This window comes from Zea mays, chromosome 5 (genome assembly GCF_902167145.1).
Source record: "Zea mays cultivar B73 chromosome 5, Zm-B73-REFERENCE-NAM-5.0, whole genome shotgun sequence".
Taxonomy (NCBI): domain Eukaryota; kingdom Viridiplantae; phylum Streptophyta; class Magnoliopsida; order Poales; family Poaceae; genus Zea; species Zea mays.
In genome coordinates, this window is record NC_050100.1 from 205,875,893 (window position 1) to 205,895,806 (window position 19,914).

The 19,914-nt window shown below is 45.4% G+C and overlaps 1 protein-coding gene across 1 annotated transcript; it reads left to right on the plus strand.

The window, feature by feature from the left end:
- The first annotated feature begins 6,563 nt into the window (after nucleotides 1–6,563).
- LOC100191688 (putative RING zinc finger domain superfamily protein) lies at nucleotides 6,564–7,876 on the plus strand. The gene has a single exon (NM_001137117.1). It carries the CDS (start codon nucleotides 6,593–6,595, stop codon nucleotides 7,727–7,729), a length of 1,137 nt encoding a protein of 378 aa, NP_001130589.1. The 5' UTR covers nucleotides 6,564–6,592; the 3' UTR covers nucleotides 7,730–7,876.
- Nucleotides 7,877–19,914: the final 12,038 nt, after the last annotated feature.

Consider the following 19,914-nt stretch of genomic DNA (forward strand, 5'->3'; position numbering starts at 1 on the left):
ATATATGTTATGCCTCAAAAGGCCTAGATTTTTTCTGCGCCAAGAGGACAAGAGCTAGTAGCACAAGAATACACAAGTCCTGGGGGCACGCCTCAGATGTGTACTACGCATGCATAGCTAGCTAGATCTCTCAGCATAATCTATAGGAGGTGCTTATAATTATGCGCTTCTATAGGGAATAGGGATATCAGATCAACTACAGTCAAAACACTAGTAGCAATAAGGAAGAGCAGCGCGTACAACTTCTCAGGGCAAAAGAATTTTACTCGAGATCGGCATGCATGGATGAGAATGGTATCCTATGCCAAAAAAAAAAGAGAAACTGTTAATACGCAGTACGTACGTACGGTACGTACGCGTGTAAACTTCGATGCAGTGCATATGTGAAACTCGCGGCATCCTTTTGGTGCTAATGCGCAGCTGTACGGTAGAACCGCGATTGATCCGTGCAATGCAAGGCCGGGGAGAGGTTGAGCCTGTTAAATCCTCTCGTGCCCCCGTACGCGCCGAGTACGACCCCACCTGCAGGCTCCAACTGTTTTGGTTTACGACGCGAGAGCGATCGAGAGACACACCATGGACAAACCTATAGCGAGCAAAGTTATTAATATAGGGCCGTGCAAAACGCCAGCACCATGCGTTACCGCCGCGCCGCTGTGCATTTTCAGATCTGCACTGCATGCGTCAACAAGTGCGCGCGCTCTTCTACTGCGCCCTGTTAGTTCCCCGCAAAATATACCACAGGTCCACAGCAACAGCAGGATCGATACTACATTGTGTTGGGACAACATGGTTATTCATGCATGTAGGAATCCTTGTTGGTTGGCATAGTATTCCAAACGTGAGTCCATCTGGACAACTAATGCTCTGCCCATATATATATATATATATATATATATATATATATATATATATATATATATATATATATATATATATATATATATATATATATATATATATATATATATATATATATATATATATATATATAGGGTAGGTATAACGAGAGCCTTGAGGTTCCAATAGTTAAAGGAAGCCCAGTCCGACCACCCCTTCAAACTAGTTCAACCAGCGCGCCCAAACAGGCTGTCGGGTGCGCCACCTGCCCCACGTCTGTTAGCGCAAAAAAAGGAATGCATACATGAGTCAAACACGATCCAATGCATGCGCATAAATTTAGGAAAGATATGTGCGGCAGTTTCTGTTTTTAAAATCCTTTATTTCCTCCATAAATTTAGGATCGCTGCAACAACCATGCAGCTAGACGCGTAAGGATCATTTTATGCTATATACTGAGACTAAATATGCTACACTATGTTAATAATTATGCAATTCGATACACTGCGTAAAAATCTGTTACCAGCTGCATGCACACGAATTTATGATAAAAAAATGTGCAATGAAAGGAAATGAATTACACGCATAGAAACAAAAAAAATCGTATTTAATGTTTTATTTCCTTCATAAATATAAGGTCCCTCCAACAGCCATGCAGCTAAAACACATTAAATCTAGTTTATGACATATACTGATACAAATTATACTATATGGTGTAGGTATTTATGCAATTCGTTACACTGCGTAAAAAATCTGGCATGTTGTTCACTGGTGGACGCACCTCCGGGTTGGAGCGTAATAACCTTAAGTTTTGAGCATATAATCCCTCAATTATAAGCGTATATACCGAGCCAATGTGAGAGGTTGATAGCTCTAGTAGGTTGTTATTACGATCCTATTTTTATGGCAGATCCGAAAAACATGGCAGTCGCATGCATGCGGTTATACAAATCCTAAAATTATGGCAAAATGCATGCATGAGTCAATCACGTTCCCTTGCATGCGCGTAAATTCAGGAAAGATATGTGTGGCGGTTTCTATTTTAAATGCTTTATTTCCTCCATAAATTTAGGATCGCTGAAACAGACATGCAACTAAAACTCGTAATGACCATTTTATGCTATATACTGATACTAAATATGCTACACTGTGTAGATAATTATGCAATTCGGTATACTGCGTAAAAATCTGCTACAGGCTGCATGCACACGAATTTATGATGGAACGAATATGCAATGAAAGGAAATGAATTGCATGCATAGAAACAAAAAATCACATTTAATGTTTTATTTCCTTCATAAATATAGGATCCCTCCAACAGTCATGCAACTAAACGCATTAGAACTAGTTTATGATGTATACTGAAACAAATTATACTACACGGTGTAGGTATTTATGCAATTTCTTAGACTGCGTAAAAAATCTGGCATGTTGTTCACTGGTGGACGCATCTCCGGGTGGAGCGTAAAAACCTTAAGTTTTGAGCATAAAATCCCTCAATTATAAGCGTAAATACCGAGTCAATTAGAGGTTGATAGCTTTAGTAGGTTGTTATTACGATCCTATTTTTATGACAGATCCGAAAAACATGGCAGCCGCATGTATGCGGTTTCTATTTTTATACAGATCCAAAAATTATGGCAAAATCGTGGGAGTTTCCATTGCATGCGCGAAAATTAAGAACAACATAAATCAAGGAATTTCCTTTCAAATGTGCATGCAGTAAACTGATATACGAACTCTGTGTTAAAGCATAAAAACATACAGTTTTAGCGTAAATAATACATGTGGTAGGCATAAAACACAATAAACGAAAAGAAAAATGCGCCGGATCAGAGGATGTCACGCGCGATCATCGCTGCGTGCATCTTGCCCCTTCCGTGACGTCGCTCGCTCGAACATCGCGCCTCATGCGTCGCCGTCGCTACTCGCACGTCGACGGGCATCGCTTGCTCGCCGGCCTTGGAAGTGCCGCCTCCTCGGGGCTTCGGGGAAGTGCCTGCACAAGGGTCTCGCTGCGGATCGAGGAACCTCCGCCACCGCGCGTCGAGGTAATGGAGTTGTGGCCACCGGCCTGGGAATCGCCACCACCGCACAAGGACGCTGCCGCCGCTCGCCCTCTGGATCGGGGGCCGCCACCGCCGGCCTGGAAACCGCCGCCACTCGCCCTCTGGATCGGGGGCCGCCACCGCCGGCCTGGAAACCGCCGCCACCGCATAAGGGCGCCGCCGCCGCCGCTCGCCCTCTGGATCGAGGGCCGCCACCGTCGGCCTGGGAACCGCCGCCACCGCCGGCCTGGCAACCGTCGCTAATGAATCGAGATGGGGCGTAAAAACGGATCCCTAGCACTACGGATTTTCTTTTATAGACGTCTGGACCTGGTCCGGCTCGACCGGATTGCACTGTGTGGCCTGGGCTTCCAATAACTAAAGGAAACCTAGGGCTCCTAATATACAATATATATATATATATATATATATATATATATATATATTCAGCACTTCTCTTATGATTAGGTGTCTGAATTTTATATCGATCTCAGGCAATACTACTATTCCTATCAAGTAGTAGTATATAACTATACTGTTGCTTTTATAGTTTGCTATTTTTAAGGTATATCATATATAAATTATTTGCCAGCTGGTTATAGAAACGATTATAAATTATTAACTGTCTTTGTGCCAGTATAAATATTTTTTTGTTGAAATTGTGGTTTTATTTGACGGGTTTTTTTATTCTTGATACAGAAAGTTACAGACTGCATTTACAGAAACTGCATCACAGAGTAAAACTATAACTTTAACATAAAATATATGTAATAATTATCGTCTGGAAAATAACATATGTAATCGTCCGAAAATATACATGTAATAATCTGCCGGATGAACGATTGTTTTTTTTACCATGTTTAGTTGGAGAAGAATAATTAATGGCTAGTGCTCGATCAGTAGGCAGTATCGGTTTTACCGGCATGCTATTTATTATAGCTGCACGACGCTTCTGCTCCAACAACCACTCTATGCATGTGCAGGAGAATTTTAGAAATGGCTTAAACAATCCCAAGTCAAATTCCAACATGTCGCCGAATCATTCTCAACGATTGCAAGCGGATTGATCGGTTCAGTGCAATTGCCAAGCTATTTCTGCTCTCCTGAGCCTGCGTCTTTGGGACAGTTTGGTTCGAATTCTTAGACACTACTGTAATTATGTACTCTTTCTGCTCTAAATTATTTATAACTCGTTTAGATTTTTTTTAATAAATTTTGTTATATGTTTAGATATGTGTTATGTCTAAATATAATGTAAAAAAACTATACGCGTCAAAAAACAGAACTATTTTATTAGAATAGTATTTTATTTGGATTAAAGCGGGGGGGGGGTATTTACTTAGTTTTCCATTAATTCCATTGCTAACTTTAATTACGAATATTTATAATTTTCAAATGAACCATTGTTTTTTTAAAAAAAGGACGATCGAGAAAGAGGCCGCACTTGTTTAGCTCCAGCTTAGGAGAGGGAATCTAATCAACCCAAAGACACAATTTTCTTCTGCATTTGCTGATAATTGTTCGTCCAACAGGTCATACGAGTGCAGTGAAAGCATGGGGGCCACAAGGTTGATACGTGTCTGATGGAGTTCATAAATTCCCGGGCGCGAGGCGTTATGGCAGCGTACCGGCAACGTACCAGCACGGCATTACATTGCTCGGAGTACTTGTGCTCGATCGATCCGACGATGTAGCTCACGATCCCTGTTTATTACCGGCAAAAAGAGAAGTTACCGGCTTCGTTTATCTCTGTATGTAGATCTCCATCGGTTAGTAGGGTTTAATCACAGTGCACTGCCTAGCTTATAGTTAGAGGCAATAGTACTATTGCTGGTGATTTGACGCCAATTCATGGGCGGTTTGATCGAATTAATTCTGCCCCAACCGATATCGTGTCGGTGCTGCTATTGTAGTAGTTCAGCACTTCAGCAGGAGTGGTATGCATGTTCGTGGTTCGCCACAGCGCTGCGCATGATCGAAAAGGACTTGAGCAGCTAGCTTCTTCCTGAAGCCCCCTTTTGAGGTGCAGCTTCCCAAGTAAGCCCCATAGATTGTGTTTGATCCATCAGAAAAGATTAACTATGCATGTAGACCCCGAAAAACACATACCAGGGTTCTTTTCTCTATCCATACGGCAGAAATTCTGTCTGTCAACGTCATTAGAAGGGATGTCTTTGGAAACATAACGTTGATACTGGACAGGACAGTGTGCCTGAAGCCCACAATGCACCCCACGTCCAGTTTGTAATTAAGGGCTTGAGCGAATTAGAGCAGAAGCGTTGAAACTTTCGTAAAACTATAGTGTTCCAAATTCCAATACTTAAATCTAATCGTTTTTCCTCTCTCTTCTCATCTTCTATCTTACTTTACATCTTAACCTCTATTTTAAACTTTAGACAACAAAAAAAAAAGGCCGAGCGGCCGAGCGGGCCAGGTTGGCGGAGGTGAGCAGGGCCATGAAAGGGGAGGAACTGAGGAAGGAGAAGGTCGTCGCTAGGACGGTAGGGTCTCGTCAGAATGCGAAGAAAAAAAATCCCTTGTTATCATTACCTTTTATGTGTCACGCCCATTTTCTATGTTTTGAGCCGTGACACTTTGCTTGCCCTGGGATGATGATAGATTCTGGATAATGATTGGTAGATTACTTTGCACCACCCAGCTGCCAGTGCAGTCCGGAGTTTGTGCTACGTAGGGATGCATGACTTGCTTTGCCAAATGATCGAAGTGCAATGCAGTAACTTGAGATCGACCTCATTTTTCATTTGAAAGGATGTGGAGTCCTTAACATACCAGCAGTAATAGAACTATCCTTTACTTTGAAGGAAAATCATAGGGATCAGCTCTTCTTTCTGAAAGTTGTTGCTTTCGCAAAGATGTTTGTTGTAGGTTTGGCAACTGCCACATTGCCCATTTGGATGACCTAATTCCTGACATAGCAATTGTTTTCCACAAAAAGAGCGGCATGATGATCTGATCACAGGGAAAACTCGATCATTCTAATCATACTATACAATGATACGTTCAATGTGTACTATGTCCATCAGTCCATATGGCCGATCTGGGTAGTGTGCATGACAGGTATTCTGAAAACCGTGGCCGCCGCACATCGTAAGAAAGAACACTTCATAAGCTTAGAACAAATCCAGTGCAAAGCTACAACTACAATCCTCTGGAAATTACGAGCAGCCGTACCAAGAAAGTTCATTTGACTTGAATTGGGAAATAACAGGAGCAATAGGATGAGTCATCGACTAAACTTCAGCCGGTTGACCTTACTTGTGCAATTTTGCTACACCTCCAAAGAGAGAATATATTATATATTAACCAAGCCAAGTCAGAAGTCATCATTAACGCAAATCTTCCATGACGAAATAAAAGTTTGTAGAGGAGAGAAACTGAAGACAGTGTCACATCCTCAGCTTCCTGTGAATTACAGGCTGTGAACTAGAGTACTGCTCGTACCATTACTACTACTGGTAGAGTAGATAGTAGTAGACTAGTAGTAGAGCGTTTTGTCCCGTTTCCACCTCAGCCTCAGCGTAAGGCGTAAGCTCTGTCGCTGACTGCTGGTGCTGGCGGCCCCGTCCTCCGTCCACCACGCCACGAACTCCAAAACCCATAAATAAAAGGCGCGAGGTCACAGACGCAGGCCGCCTTAAACACACCACCGCTCTCGTGGGGCTGCGGCTGCCGCTGCTCTCCTGATGGACGCCCTCCCGCCGCCCGCCGCCGTCCACCCGTTCGCGGCTACGCTCCCGCCCTCATTGTCGCCGCCGTCCTCGTCGTCGTCCCTCAACCTCTCCCCCTCGCTGCTCATCATCGCCGCGCTGCTCGCGTTCGTCTTCTTCGCCTCCGTGTCGATCCACTTCCTCCTCCGCTGCCTCGCCCGCTCGTCGGCGTCGTCGTCGTCGCATCGGGGCCCAAGCCCGCTGCCAACCAGGGCCCGCCGCGCGTCGGAGGAGGAGGCGGAGGCGGAGGAGGTGGTAGGGTCCACGAGGAGGAGCGCCGCGGCGGTGGGGCCGGAAGAGGCGCATGCTGCGGAGGTGGACGACGAGAAGGAGCGCCTGATCGCATCTCTGCCGCTGTTCACGATGGCGTCGGCGCTGGCGGCGCTTCCAAAGAGCTCCCCCGACTGCGCCGTCTGTCTCTCGCCCTTCTCCCCCGACGCCGACCTGCGGCTGCTCCCGGCGTGCCGGCACGCCTTCCACGCCGCCTGCGTCGACGCCTGGCTGCGCACTACGCCGTCGTGCCCGCTATGCCGCGCCGCCGTCTCGCTCCCGCACCCGCCGCTCCCCACCGCGCCACCGCTCGCCGCGGGGAGCGCCCAGGAGGCGCTCGACTCGCGGGTCAGCAGCAGCAGCAACTCGAGGAGTTTCCGCGTCGAGATCGGCAGCGTCAGCAACCGCCGCTCCTCTGCCGCGGGCGACGACCGCCGCACCTACTCGCTCGGCTCCTTCGACTACCGCGTCGACGAGGAGGTGGAGGCCGTCGTGTCCCGCATCACCCGCCCCGCGGTGTCGGCGGCGGCCAAGTCGGAGACACAGGCGGCGCCCGGAGAGGCGCTAGCGGAGGCAGCCGGGTCCCGCGGCTGGCTGCGCGAGTACGTGGACCGCCTCGCGTCCTCGGCCTCCTCCCTCTCCGGGCGGTGGAGCGCGCGGTGGAGCCAGGGACACCACAGCGCGCGGTGGAGCCAGGGACACCACAGCCGCAGCCATAGCAACCGGCAGGAAGACTCGTTGTGGTGGGACCCGGAGGCGGCGGCGGGCGCGGCGATGCACCGCGCGCCGGACGAGGAGGAGCCGGGGTTCGTCGCCCTGTACCGTTGGATCGTCGGGGTGTAGCCAGGCAACTGTAATTACGGGACCGCACGAGGGTGTTTTTGTGAACATCTTATGCCTTCAGTTTTTTTAAAAAATCTAGGACTCCCATTTCATTGTAAAAATACAAAAAAACAATCAGCTCCAGACACCAGAGGTGAGTTCAGCGTCTCCGAAGCTTCTTCAGTTGATCGATTTGTTCTTTTCCGGAGGCCGGAGCTGCAATGCGATGCAATTTGGGGATTTGAGGAGACCGGATTCCTAGCTGGTTGGGTCGTTCTCTCCACTGACCGAGGTGCCGGTGATGCCATGGTGGTGCGCGTGGGGTTGTCACCTGTATGGCAACCAGCCATGGCCGTAGCCCGTAGTGCGCCGCAGACTGACAGACTCGCAGTCAGTCGTGTCCGCGGTCCAAGTGTCCAATATCAAATACTCCCTCTATATAAAATAAGTGTACTTCTAGAATATCACGTAGAGATGGCCAAACGGGCCGCCCGGGCCCGGTGAAGCTCGGCTAAAAACCGGGCCGGGTCTGCTGTGCCAGCGGGCTTAATTTTCTGTTCAAGCCCGGCCCGCAGCGGGCCTAAACGGGTCGGGAGCACGAAAAAACGGACCGAAAAGCGGGCTAAACGGGCCGGTAAACACGTTTTAGTGTAAAAAAACCGGGCTTAACGGGCTTAGAGGTAAACGGGCCGTGCCGGGCTAGCCCGCCGTGCCTAGTTTCCTGTCCAAGCCCGTCCACTTATTCTACCGTGCCGGGTTCGGACCGGGCCCAAAAAGCGGGCTTCGTGCCGGGCTCACGGGCCTCGTGCTTTTTGGACATCTATAATATCACGTAAAAAGATCAATCCTAATAAAAATATATATCCTAAAAATTGTTCTAAGACGTACTTATTATATTATACTGTTCCTAAAATGTTCTATGAAGTAATCATTGTACTTTGAGGCCGCATTTAGAACTAGGGATAGATACATATATTTATTTGGATGTTAAATTTTTTATCTTATTTTTTCGATTGCGAACAAATAAGATATAGAATTTGATATGTAAATTTGTATTCTTATTTTTAGTATTGAACTTATAGAGATTCATACAAAATAAATCTTAAATTCGTTCTATATTTTTTAAAATAATTGATATAAAATTCGGATACTGATATTATTCAAATGTTTTTAACTTTTTCGTTCTAGAGAGAAAATAATACAAAAAATTATTCTTGTCTTTAATAATATTCTTAATAACGTGAGTAAAGATTAGAATCAAATTCTACACATATCTATGTTAAAATATTAGACTCGTATATAATTCAGATGTTTTAGGAACATTCCTATTTGGAACACGGGAATATGAAAACATAGGATTAGAGTTGGTTATGAATTGCAATCCTATAGGAATTGAGAACGTAGGAAAATTTCTCACTTAGCCTTTGGAGCAAGAATTTGAGTAGAGAGATAAGAGCCATAAGAAATTTTTCGAGAGGTTGGACCTCTTGTTATTTTCCTCCAAAAATTGTTTGGGAAAAGCAATCCATAGGAATTTCAAAGGAGTTGATGGGATTGAATCATGTGTTCTAAAGGCTCACGTAGGAATTTTTTTTGTAGGGAATGAATCCTTCAAAAATTCTACATATTTCCTTTGTTCCAAAGGGACCTAAAAATAGAGAAAATAAAAAAACTAAAGTAAATGGTTCTAGAGTTAAAGTTGTACTCTCTACTTTCTTTTTTATTTGTCGCGTTTTAGTTCAAAATTGAACTAGCGGGTGAGGACAGCAGATATTCGAGAACGATGGTAGTATTTATTTTAGGATACAGTTTGAACTCTAGAGTACACTAATTATGGGAGTGAAAGGGAGTATGTGGATGAGCAGGCGATTGTAGGTCACTGTTGGTGATCCTTGAGGCGACTGCGATTGCCATGGCCGTTTCTTGCATGTTCAGGATCAAGACAAATAGAGACGAGCGAAGTGTAGTGTACCGGTCGTCCTAGATTCCAAATACTAAATTGTGTACTCTTCCAAGTCTTCTTCTGCTCGTCGCCCTTTCGCGTATACTGGGAAGCCCGAGCTTTGTCGTGGCGCCGGGAACTTTAAACTTGGCTACTGGGGGGGGCCCGGCCCGGTGGTCCATGCATGCACCCACCCCCTAGCCCTAGGAAATGCACGGGCTGTGTGCACGCGCATTTCGTCAAGTCGCCGTGACATCGACCTACTTTAGCAAAAACTAAGGTCCTTGTTTATGAGCCCGAGTTGCGTTCTAGTTTATGAATCTGTATCCGCCAATTTGTGTATGCGTCAATGGATACATATATATATACATATATATAGGACCAGTGCAGTGCATAGCTAGCTTTGTGAGACAACAGACACCCGGGCCGCCTCATCATCGCTCAAAGTGTATGAACACTCGCCTCCATCGATGGGTCCATACGTACCTGAAGAAGAAACAAACGGCTTTGGCAGCCACCAAACGCACTGCGTGTCTGCGTCGGCGCGACACCGCAGAGTATCCGGCGATCAGTAGTCAGTAAACGAGGGCGGCAAGGCTCGGCACGGCAGGCATGGCGACGCATTGATGAATTCGAGTCTATGGGCCATGGTCGTCTGGACTCTGGAGCTGTGGAGCAGCGACCGTAGTGGTAGGCACCACGCACAGGCGGAGGAGTGTAGTAGTAGCAGCGGCGGCAGCGCCCAACCGCGCGCTCACCCCGAACGGAAATGAATGCCCGCCCGGCCATTAAACCCCGCCTCCTACCGCGGCAAGGTGACCCCGCGTCTGCCGCTGTAGCTGGCTTGCTCTGCTCTGCCTCGGCGTCCTAGCGTACGTACGCTGTGCGCCTCTGCCTGTGCGTGTGTGCAGGGATGTGATTTCTCGCAGGGGCAGGGCGTCCTTCGCTTTGCGGCTTTGCCCAAGCCCAATGGAGGAAGTATACGTAAACAGCACGAGCGCCATGTAGCTGAACATGACCGGGTGGGTGAAGAGGTTCATTCAATACCGCGACGTGATCGAGCGTCGGCTTGACCGTGCGCCCATGCCTGCGTGTACCTGTATCTGTATGTATGTATGTATGTATGCAGTGCAAGTGTTTGCCATTGTATTGTGTGCTCCCTATGATCGAGGACGTTGCATAGGCCAGGCCATCTCACCATCATGGCCACTGTACCACACGTACGTGAGCACGTTCCACACTCATATCCCCCGCCTTCTATTTCAAACTCAACCGTATAATGGTATCATGGTATGTCTACCTTGTAGTGTTTTTGTTAGTCCATATGTGTGCTAGCTAACCTTAGCCTAACTGTGAGCGGTCGTAGAATAACTGTTTCATTGATGCATTTCTCTCTCCACGGCAAATGTGAGGTCAGTCTCCTCAACTATGTGGAGGAAAAGGAAGCAAGAAAAGAACAGATATCATGAGTGCACACACGTACACCTAACTTGTCAGCATTTTAGTAGTTTGTCAACTCTGTTTTAAAGGAATTCTCATTTAATTTTTCTTGGGAAAAAACACTTAGAAAAATGGGGTGCCGAACTAGCCATTAGTGGGGTCTTGTCCGAGTCCTCATTCTACTTTATAAGATCGAGGAAAAAACTCACTACACCATTTGATCTCCCACCCCCCTCAAATTCCTCTATCCATCCCAATGTTACAAATCTCGGTCGGTATTCACCGAATTTCAGTGTTTTTATGGTCCAAAAAATTATATATTTCAGCTCCAAATTCAAAAATAACAAAAGTCAAACTTTGGTTAAAAAATGAATCTTCCAATAGTACCAACGAAATTGTAAACCCTGATCCATCCTCATTCATGTAAGCTCTAGAGAGAGGCCCAACTCGACCTTTTATGTGATTGTTGTGAAGCATTACTCTGCATCTCCACTCCAATGCCTTTCATTTTCCTTACCCAACGAAAAAGAAGCCCCCACGTCTGCTATCATCGCCAGATCTGATGACCGCCTAGGCATAGCCACCTCCTTGATGGAGAAGAAGCCCCCAACTTGTGGACCTCCTCCACGCTCATCCTCTCAATCCATGGCTGCCTACTAGAGATGGCAATGGGTGAAAACAAGTCGGGTTATATTGAATGTGATCTTCAGAAAACTTGGATGCTCAAGATTGTGGTGGTTGGGGGGTATTTATAGCCCCCAACCACTTTAGTAGCCGTTGGGGAGGCTGCTGGCGATGGGCGCACTAGACAGTCCGGTGCGCCACCAGACAGGTGTTGTGCACTGTCCGGTGCGCCACCACGTCATCCAACCGTTAGGGTTCGGAGCGAAATCGACCGTTGGAGCTTTCTACTCTTGCGGCACCGGACAGTCCGGTGCCACACCGACAGTCCGGTGCCACACCGACAGTCTGGTGCCCTCTGACTTCCTGCTCTGACTTCTGCGCTGTATTGTTGGTCTGTCAGAGTCGACTGTTGTGCGCAGATAGTCGTTGCTTCGCTGGCTCACCGGACAGTCCGGTGGCACACCGGACAGTACGGTGAATTATAGCGGAGCGCGCCTTCGTTTTCCCGAGAGTGGTTGGTTGACACACCCTGGTGCACCGGACACTGTCCGGTGCGCCAATTTTCAGCACACTCAAATTTTTTTGCTCTTTTAAAATTGTGTCCTTAACTTGATTTTTTATTGGTTTGTGTTGAATCTTATGCACCTGTAATACATAATTCTAGACAAACTAGTTAGTCTATGTGTTTGTGTTGGCTATCAACCACCAAAATTAATTATAGGAAAAGGTTATCCCTATTTCCCTTTCACCTCTTTATCGTAGCCGCACCCGATATCTGTTGGAGAGCTCTACAGTGTCCGCCCGTCGCTACTTCACGCAGTCGCGATATGTTCGGGGAGCTGTTGGACTCAGACTTAGCGTCGGTTGTGAACCCACAACTGCTCGCTCTTCCACGCCCGCCCTTGCTCTTCCTCATTGGTCGAGTAAGTCCACAACACTAGGGTCTCAGTCTCTCATATGTCATTTTATGTCTAGATGAGTTTAAGGACCTAATTTTGAGGGTCATTGTATGAGTTGTAAGGATATGCTAAGCCTAGGGAGTGGTGAATAAGCCTATCAAAAATAACACTTAAGAACTTATTAGCAACATGAGCAACACTATTGATTGACACCCAGTGTTGTTGTGGCCTGATACTGATGACTCGTGAGGGGAACTGACACGCACATAAAAATGCCTAAGCTCAATTTAAATTTCACCAACGCAACAGGAAGCGGCAAGCAACCCAGCGCTCGCACATAGTACTATCCTGATAGCTAAAGGAGGACGATAGAACGAGCGAGCTACAAAAAAGAAATAGGACTACTTTTCAACTTATATCTTCCTATGACTTTTGGTTAAGATAAAATGTAATATTTGTCTTGTGTGACACGCATGTATATTGTACTAGTTATTAACTTATTATTAATACAAAATATTGTCATTTATTCACATTGTCAGATGTAAGAAATTATTATGTGTACATCAAAATAAATATATCTATAAGATAATTATTTGTTTGTATCATTAACGATTATAAAAAAAATATCGTCACGAGTAAATTTAACGGGTTCAGCGGGGAACAGAGATGTTTCCTGTCCCACCTGTAGGGGTAATTTTTTCACGTTTACATTCCGTGAGTAAAGGAACTGTTGGGGTCGTGCTTCGGTACGCCGAAGGTCTCACACGAAGAAGCAGCTTCGGCCAAAGTCGTTTCTAAGAGATGGCCGAAGGTCCCTTTTCATGGAGCTTCGGCGTTTTAAACCGACATAGAGGCAGAATGACCTTTTTATACATGTATGTCCGAGTCAATGTTGTAAACTTCCGCAAGGGGCATAATTGTAATTTGTCACAGGCTGCGACCTGTGTCTATAAATAGATGAACAGTACCTCTGTACTGTTCACGCGAACCTGCTTTTTGCCTTCGCATCACATTCGTACTTTTTGCCTTCCGCAAGACCGAAGGTACATTTGTACTTCAAAGTCATTTATATTCATTAATACAAGTAGAGATAATTCTATGATAATATTTACATGTTTATTTCATGATTTATGTGAATGCTTTATTCTTCGTTGTTATGCTTACGAAGGTATGTTCTTTGTAACCTTCGTCCGAGATGCTATATATCCCGAAGGGATATATCGTTATGAAGGACGAAGGACCTTAATACTTAACATTTTCCGTGTTGCCTTGTTCTTAATTCGAAGCATTTGAGAACAAGTCCCCAACATTGGCGCCCACCTCCGGTCAACTCACTTCCACCTTTCTGAGCTGATGGCTTCGTTCAACACTCAAGCTGGAGCTGCTTCGGCTTCGAAGCTGGTGCTCCCGATAACAGGCGGTTCTTGCTCAGAGCCAGCTAACAAAAAGCAGAAGAAGGAGGCTCAGAGAAGGGTGCAGCATGTTGGAGTGCAGGGACCCTTCATTAAGTCAAAATGGTCTCACATTCCAATTACCTTCTCTCAGGAAGATCTTCAGCTCAAGGACTATCCTCACAATGATGCTATGGTCATTTCTTGTGTGATCAAAGGGTTTCTGGTTCACAATGTCCTAGTTGACACAGGCAGTGCAGCTGACATTATATTTGCCAAAGCCTTCAGACAGATGCAAGAGCCTGAAGACAAGATTCATGATGCTACGCACCCTCTTTGTGGCTTCGGAGGGCGGCAGATTGTGGCACTCGGGAAGATTACCATGCCGGTAACCTTCGGATTTGTTAATAACACAAGGACTGAGCAAATTGTGTTTGATATTGTTGACATGGAATACCCCTACAACGCCATCATTGGTCGTGGTACCCTAAATGCTTTTGAAGCAATTCTTCACCCAGCTTATCTCTGCATGAAGATACCTTCGGACCAAGGGCCTATTGCTATTCATGGGAGTCAGGAAGCTGCCAGAAGGGCCGAAGGAAGCTGGACTGATTCCAAGGCAATCCATAATATAGATGGAGTTGAAGCTTGTGAACAGTACAAGTTCAGGAGGGAAAAAGCAGCTTCGGCTGATCAGCCGAAGCCCATGCTGCTGTGTGAGGATATAGCAGAGCAGAAGGTGCTATTGGGCTCGCAATTATCTGAAGATCAAGAGAAAACCTTGATAAGGTTTTTATTCAACAATAAAGATGTTTTTGCATGGTCAGCCAATGATCTTTGTGGAGTGAATCGGGATGTTATTGAACATTCGCTCAATGTTGACCCATCCTTCAGACCCCGCAAGCAGAGGCTTCGGAAAATGTCTGATGACAAGGCCGAAGGGGCTCGCAACGAAGTAAAAAGACTCCTAAGTGCAGGAGTTATCAGAGAAGTGAAGTATCCAGAATGGCTAGCTAACACTGTTATGGTGAAGAAGGCCAATGGAAAGTGGAGAATGTGTATTGATTTCACAGATCTCAACAAGGCTTGTCCGAAGGATGAGTTCCCGCTGCCAAGGATAGACTCTTTAGTTGATGCAGCAGCTTCTTCGGAACTCATGAGTCTCCTGGATTGTTACTCAGGCTATCATCAAATCTGGATGAAAAAGGAGGATGAGCCGAAGACTAGTTTCATAACCCCAAGTGGTACATATTGCTATCTTCGGATGCCTGAGGGGCTTAAGAATGCTGGAGGGAGTTTCAGCAGGATGACTGCGAAGGTTCTCCAATCTCAGATAGGCAGAAATGTGTTGACCTATGTTGATGACATTATTGTAAAAAGCACGAAGCAAGAAGACCATATTGCTGATCTGCAGGAGACCTTCGCCAGCTTCAGACAAGCTGGTCTGAAGCTGAATCCAGAAAAATGTGTCTTCGGAGTAAAGAAGGGTAAGTTCCTTGGATGCTTGGTTTCAACAAAGGGAATTGAAGCTAACCCAAATAAAATCGAAGCTATACTTCGAATGGAGCCACCAACCACAAGAAAGGGGGCCCAAAGATTGACAGGAAGACTGGCATCTCTTAACAGATTTATATCCAGATCAGCGGAAAGAAATCTACCCTTCTTCGAGGTGCTAAAATCAGCTGAAGTCTTTCAATGGGGCCCAGCTCAACAAAAAGCTTTCGAAGAACTCAAGCAATACCTGATAGATCTAACAACATTAACTCCACCAATGCCAGGGGCTCCTCTGTTGTTGTATGTGGCAGCTTCGCACTCAGCAGTAAGTGCGGCACTTGTGCAGGAGAAGTTTGATGGACAAATCAAGAAGCAGGTCCCAGTATATTTTGTATCTGAGGTCCTTAGTGTCTCAAAGAAAAATTATACAGAACTGGAGAAGGTGTTGTATGCCGTTCTAATGGCATCCAGGAAGCTTCGGCATTATTTTCAGGCATATAATATTATTGTTCCTTCTTCGCAGCCGTTGAAAGATATCATGAGAAATAAAGAAGCTACTGGCCGAATTGGAAAATGGGCTGCGGAGCTTAATGAATTTTACATTGATTATGTGCACAGATCCTCGATCCAGTCTCAAGCATTGGCAGATTTTATTGCCGACTGGACGCCAGGGGCTCAGGGCGAAGAAGCGAATAAAGATGCCGAAGCATGGACAGTGTTTTGTGATGGCTCCTGGGGAACCTTCGGAGCAGGAGCAGCTGCTGTTTTGGTTTCACCGTCCAAGGTTAAAACTTGCTATGCAGCAAGACTGGACTTCAGCTGCACAAATAATATTGCTGAGTACGAAGCCTTGCTCCTGGGTCTTCGGAAACTAAAGGCGATGGGGATCAGGAGGGCGATCCTTAAAACTGATTCTCAGATTGTTTCGGGTCATATTGACAAAAGTTGCAAGGCTAAAGACCCGAAGCTTGAAAAATACCTAGACACAGTCCGAAGGATCGAAGCTTCCTTCGAAGGATTTTCTGTTAAGAATATCCCTCGAGGGCAAAATGAACATGCTGATTTGTTAGCCAGGTCTACAGCACAGGGGCTGCCGCTACCTTCGGATGTATTCTTCGAAACAATAAAGGCACCTTCAGTGGAGTTACTTGAAAGAGCAGTTCTTACTATTTCTCCTGTGTACAGTGAAGATTGGAGAACTGAAATAATTTCTTACCTTCAGGGCAACTTCCTATCAGATGACGAAGCTTATAATAAAAGAATAGAGGCAAGAGCTCGTCCGTATATCATTATAGAAGGGGAGTTATACAAGCATGGAGTTTGTGCCCCGCTGCTCAAGTGCTTGTCTAGAGCCGAAGGTATAGAGTTGATGAAGGAGATACATGCAGGCCTTTGTGGATCCCACATCGGATCCAGGCCGTTACTTGGAAAAGTGTTCCGTCAAGGATTTTATTGGCCGAAGGCAGCTTCGGATGCAGCTGAGTTAGTTCAAAAGTGCGAAGGTTGTCAGAAATGTGCAAGAGATCAAAAACAACCTTCGTCTTTGACACAGCTAATACAACCCATCTGGCCATTGCAAAGGTGGGGCCTCGATTTGCTGGGCCCATTACCACCGGCTCAAGGCAATCTGAAATATGTTGTAGTTGCTGTGGAATATTTTTCCAAGTGGATTGAGGCGAAGCCATTAGCTACAATAACTTCGGCCACTGTCCAAAAATTTTTCTGGCAGAATATTGTCTGTCGCTTCGGAGTGCCGAAGGCTATAACTGTAGATAATGGAACACAATTTGACTCCGAAGAATTCAGAAATTTTTGTGATCAAATTGGCACGAAGATCCACTTTGCGTCAGTCAGGCACCCGGAGTCGAATGGGCTTGTTGAAAGGGCCAACGGCATCATAATGACAGGAATAATGAAGCTAATCTTTAATCAACCAAGGGGAAAGTGGCCAGATCAGCTTACCAAAGTGGTATGGAGCCATAACACAACAACATCAAGATCTACAGGCTTTACCCCATTTAAGTTGTTATTTGGTGACGAAGCAATAACCCCGGAAGAAGCCAAAGCTGGATCAATAAGAGTGGTAGCTTCGGCAGAATCAGGTCCCGAAGATACTTGTCTCGTGGAAAAAGATGCCTTAGAAGGGATCAGGCTTCAGGCCGTGGAGAATATCAATAAGTACCAGGCTGAAACAGTTAAATGGCGAGATAGAAAGGTCCGGCTAAAAAATATTGAGCCAGGACACTTGGTGCTTCGGAGAGTGGCCAATCCGGATACAGTGGGCAAATTGCAACTGAAATGGGAAGGGCCTTTCTTAGTAGCATCTTCGTCAAGGCCTGGTTCGTACAGACTGAAGGACATGGATGGCAATGAAATTCCAAGATCTTGGAATGCGGATGAGCTTCGGCGGTTTTATGTATAACTCGATGTAATTTTGACTTTTCTTTTCTTTTTCATGGCACCCTTTTCCTTTCTAAAGGGGGAGAAAGGTTTTTAATGGGGCCATCATATGTAATTTCCTTTTTAGTTTTATAAGAGCAAAATCCCCCAAAGAATGTAAATGTAAAAGCTGAGAGCGCACCATCGAGTGCCGAAACTAAAAAAGAGAAGAAGCTCCAAAGACGTCCCTAAGGGGATGCAGAGCTCACAGCGAAAAGTCAACGCTGATTCCGCCGAAAGTAAAAGGCGAAGAAGCTCCAAAGTCGTTCCTAAGGGAATGCAGAGCTTATACCGTCTAAGTAAAAGACGAAGAAGCTCCAAAGACGTCCCTAGGGGGATGCAGAGCTTACAGCGAAAAGTCAACGCTGATACTGCCTAAGTAAAAGGCAAAGATGCTCCAAAGTCGTTCCTAAGGGAATGCAGAGCTGACGTGTGTTTGCTCCTAAGAAAATGATGGATGAGTGTGGCTTCGGACATACGCTTCGGACATTCATTTGCACATTACATCATGGCATTTGCATGCATAAGCATTCATTCATAGCATTTGTGTTCCTAAATGGTTGCTTCGGCACAGAGAAAAGTTTCGGATAAATGGTTTGTTATGATTCGTTATGTAAAAGAAAGGTTTCGAAGAAGTGGTTTTTTATGAATCGTTGTGTATAAGAGTAGCAGTCTTTTATGTTTTGTTATGTAAATAAAAGCTTCGGCAGATAAGAGTAGCAGTCTTTTATGTTTTGTTATGTAAGGAAAGGCTTCGGCAAAAAGAGGAAGCGGCCTTTTATGCTTCGTTGTGTACGAAAAGAAGGGAAGGTGTTTTTTCGCCTTCGGCTCAAAAAACTGATTTCGTCCACATCAAAGCACCTCAATCGAAGGGTAAGAATATATTACAAGGTATGTACAAAGTTCCTTGAAGAACAGTTTAATTCTATTTACAAGAGTTGTTACAAAATTATCCTGAGTTTTTCTAAAGCACACTTCTGCTAGTCTTCATTAAGCTTCAGCTTCGACGACAACTTCGGCGACATATCCTAGGCATCATCTTCACCTTCGTCATCCTACATGAGTCAAGGAATCATAAGAATCAAGCCCAAAGGAAAAGGTAAGCACGAAATGTCATTTCTTACTGGTTCAAGATGACTTCGGGCTTCGTCTCCAGCTTTCTCTCGCCCGCCCTTTGTCCATACCATTTTTATAAATCTATTGGAGATACTTCGGGCGAGGTCGGGCATATCATCCAGGATTGATGAAGATAAGGTGAAGTTGGGCCTGTTGACAACCTTTCCATGTTCGCAGCCGGCCTTCAGAAATGCAGCAGCGGTACCCCGAGAAGCTACCCAGGCACAGAAGTCGCCGTGCCCGGCTATAACTTCGTCAAGCTCTTCGATTTCAGCTTCAATATGATCGAAGGCCTGGGGTAAATTTTCCGCCGAAGGGTTAAATTTCCCACTGCTGGCTCCAACAGAGTAAAATATCTTTTTTAATCGTCCAATACAATTATTGCCAAAGTTCAAGCATTTGTCTTGAAGGCTTGTTAATGCTTTCTTCAATTCTGAGCTGGTCTGGACTTCGGCTTTAAGCTTCGAATTCAGTTCTAGCTTCTCCTGATCAAATTGTTTTGATTGATTGATAAGCTTCGAATTTAACTCTAATATTTTAGCCTCAGTTTCAGCCAGCAAGCCTTCGGTCGATTGGAGCTCGAAGTCTTTCTTTTCAATGATGGCAGATTGCTCTTTTATTTTGCTTTCCAAGTTTTCAATTATAGCTTCGTGCTTTTTGTCCTCCAAGTCTTGTTGCATCTTCAGAGCTTTGCTCAGTAGCATGCTCTGAACAGAAACAACTTATGTTAAGTAATATTTTCATTGTTAACGGCAATAAAAACCAGAGAAAAAGGTTGTTTACCTTGAAGTTAGAATAAAACAAGCTGCCGACGATATGTTGTCGTCGGTAGCGGCTGATGTCTGTCTCTAACTTCGGAAA

What these genes read in the sequence shown, in the direction of transcription:
- LOC100191688 (NM_001137117.1), top strand. Translation starts at nt 6,593, where the DNA reads ATGGACGCCCTCCCGCCGCCCGCCGCCGTCCACCCGTTCGCGGCTACG.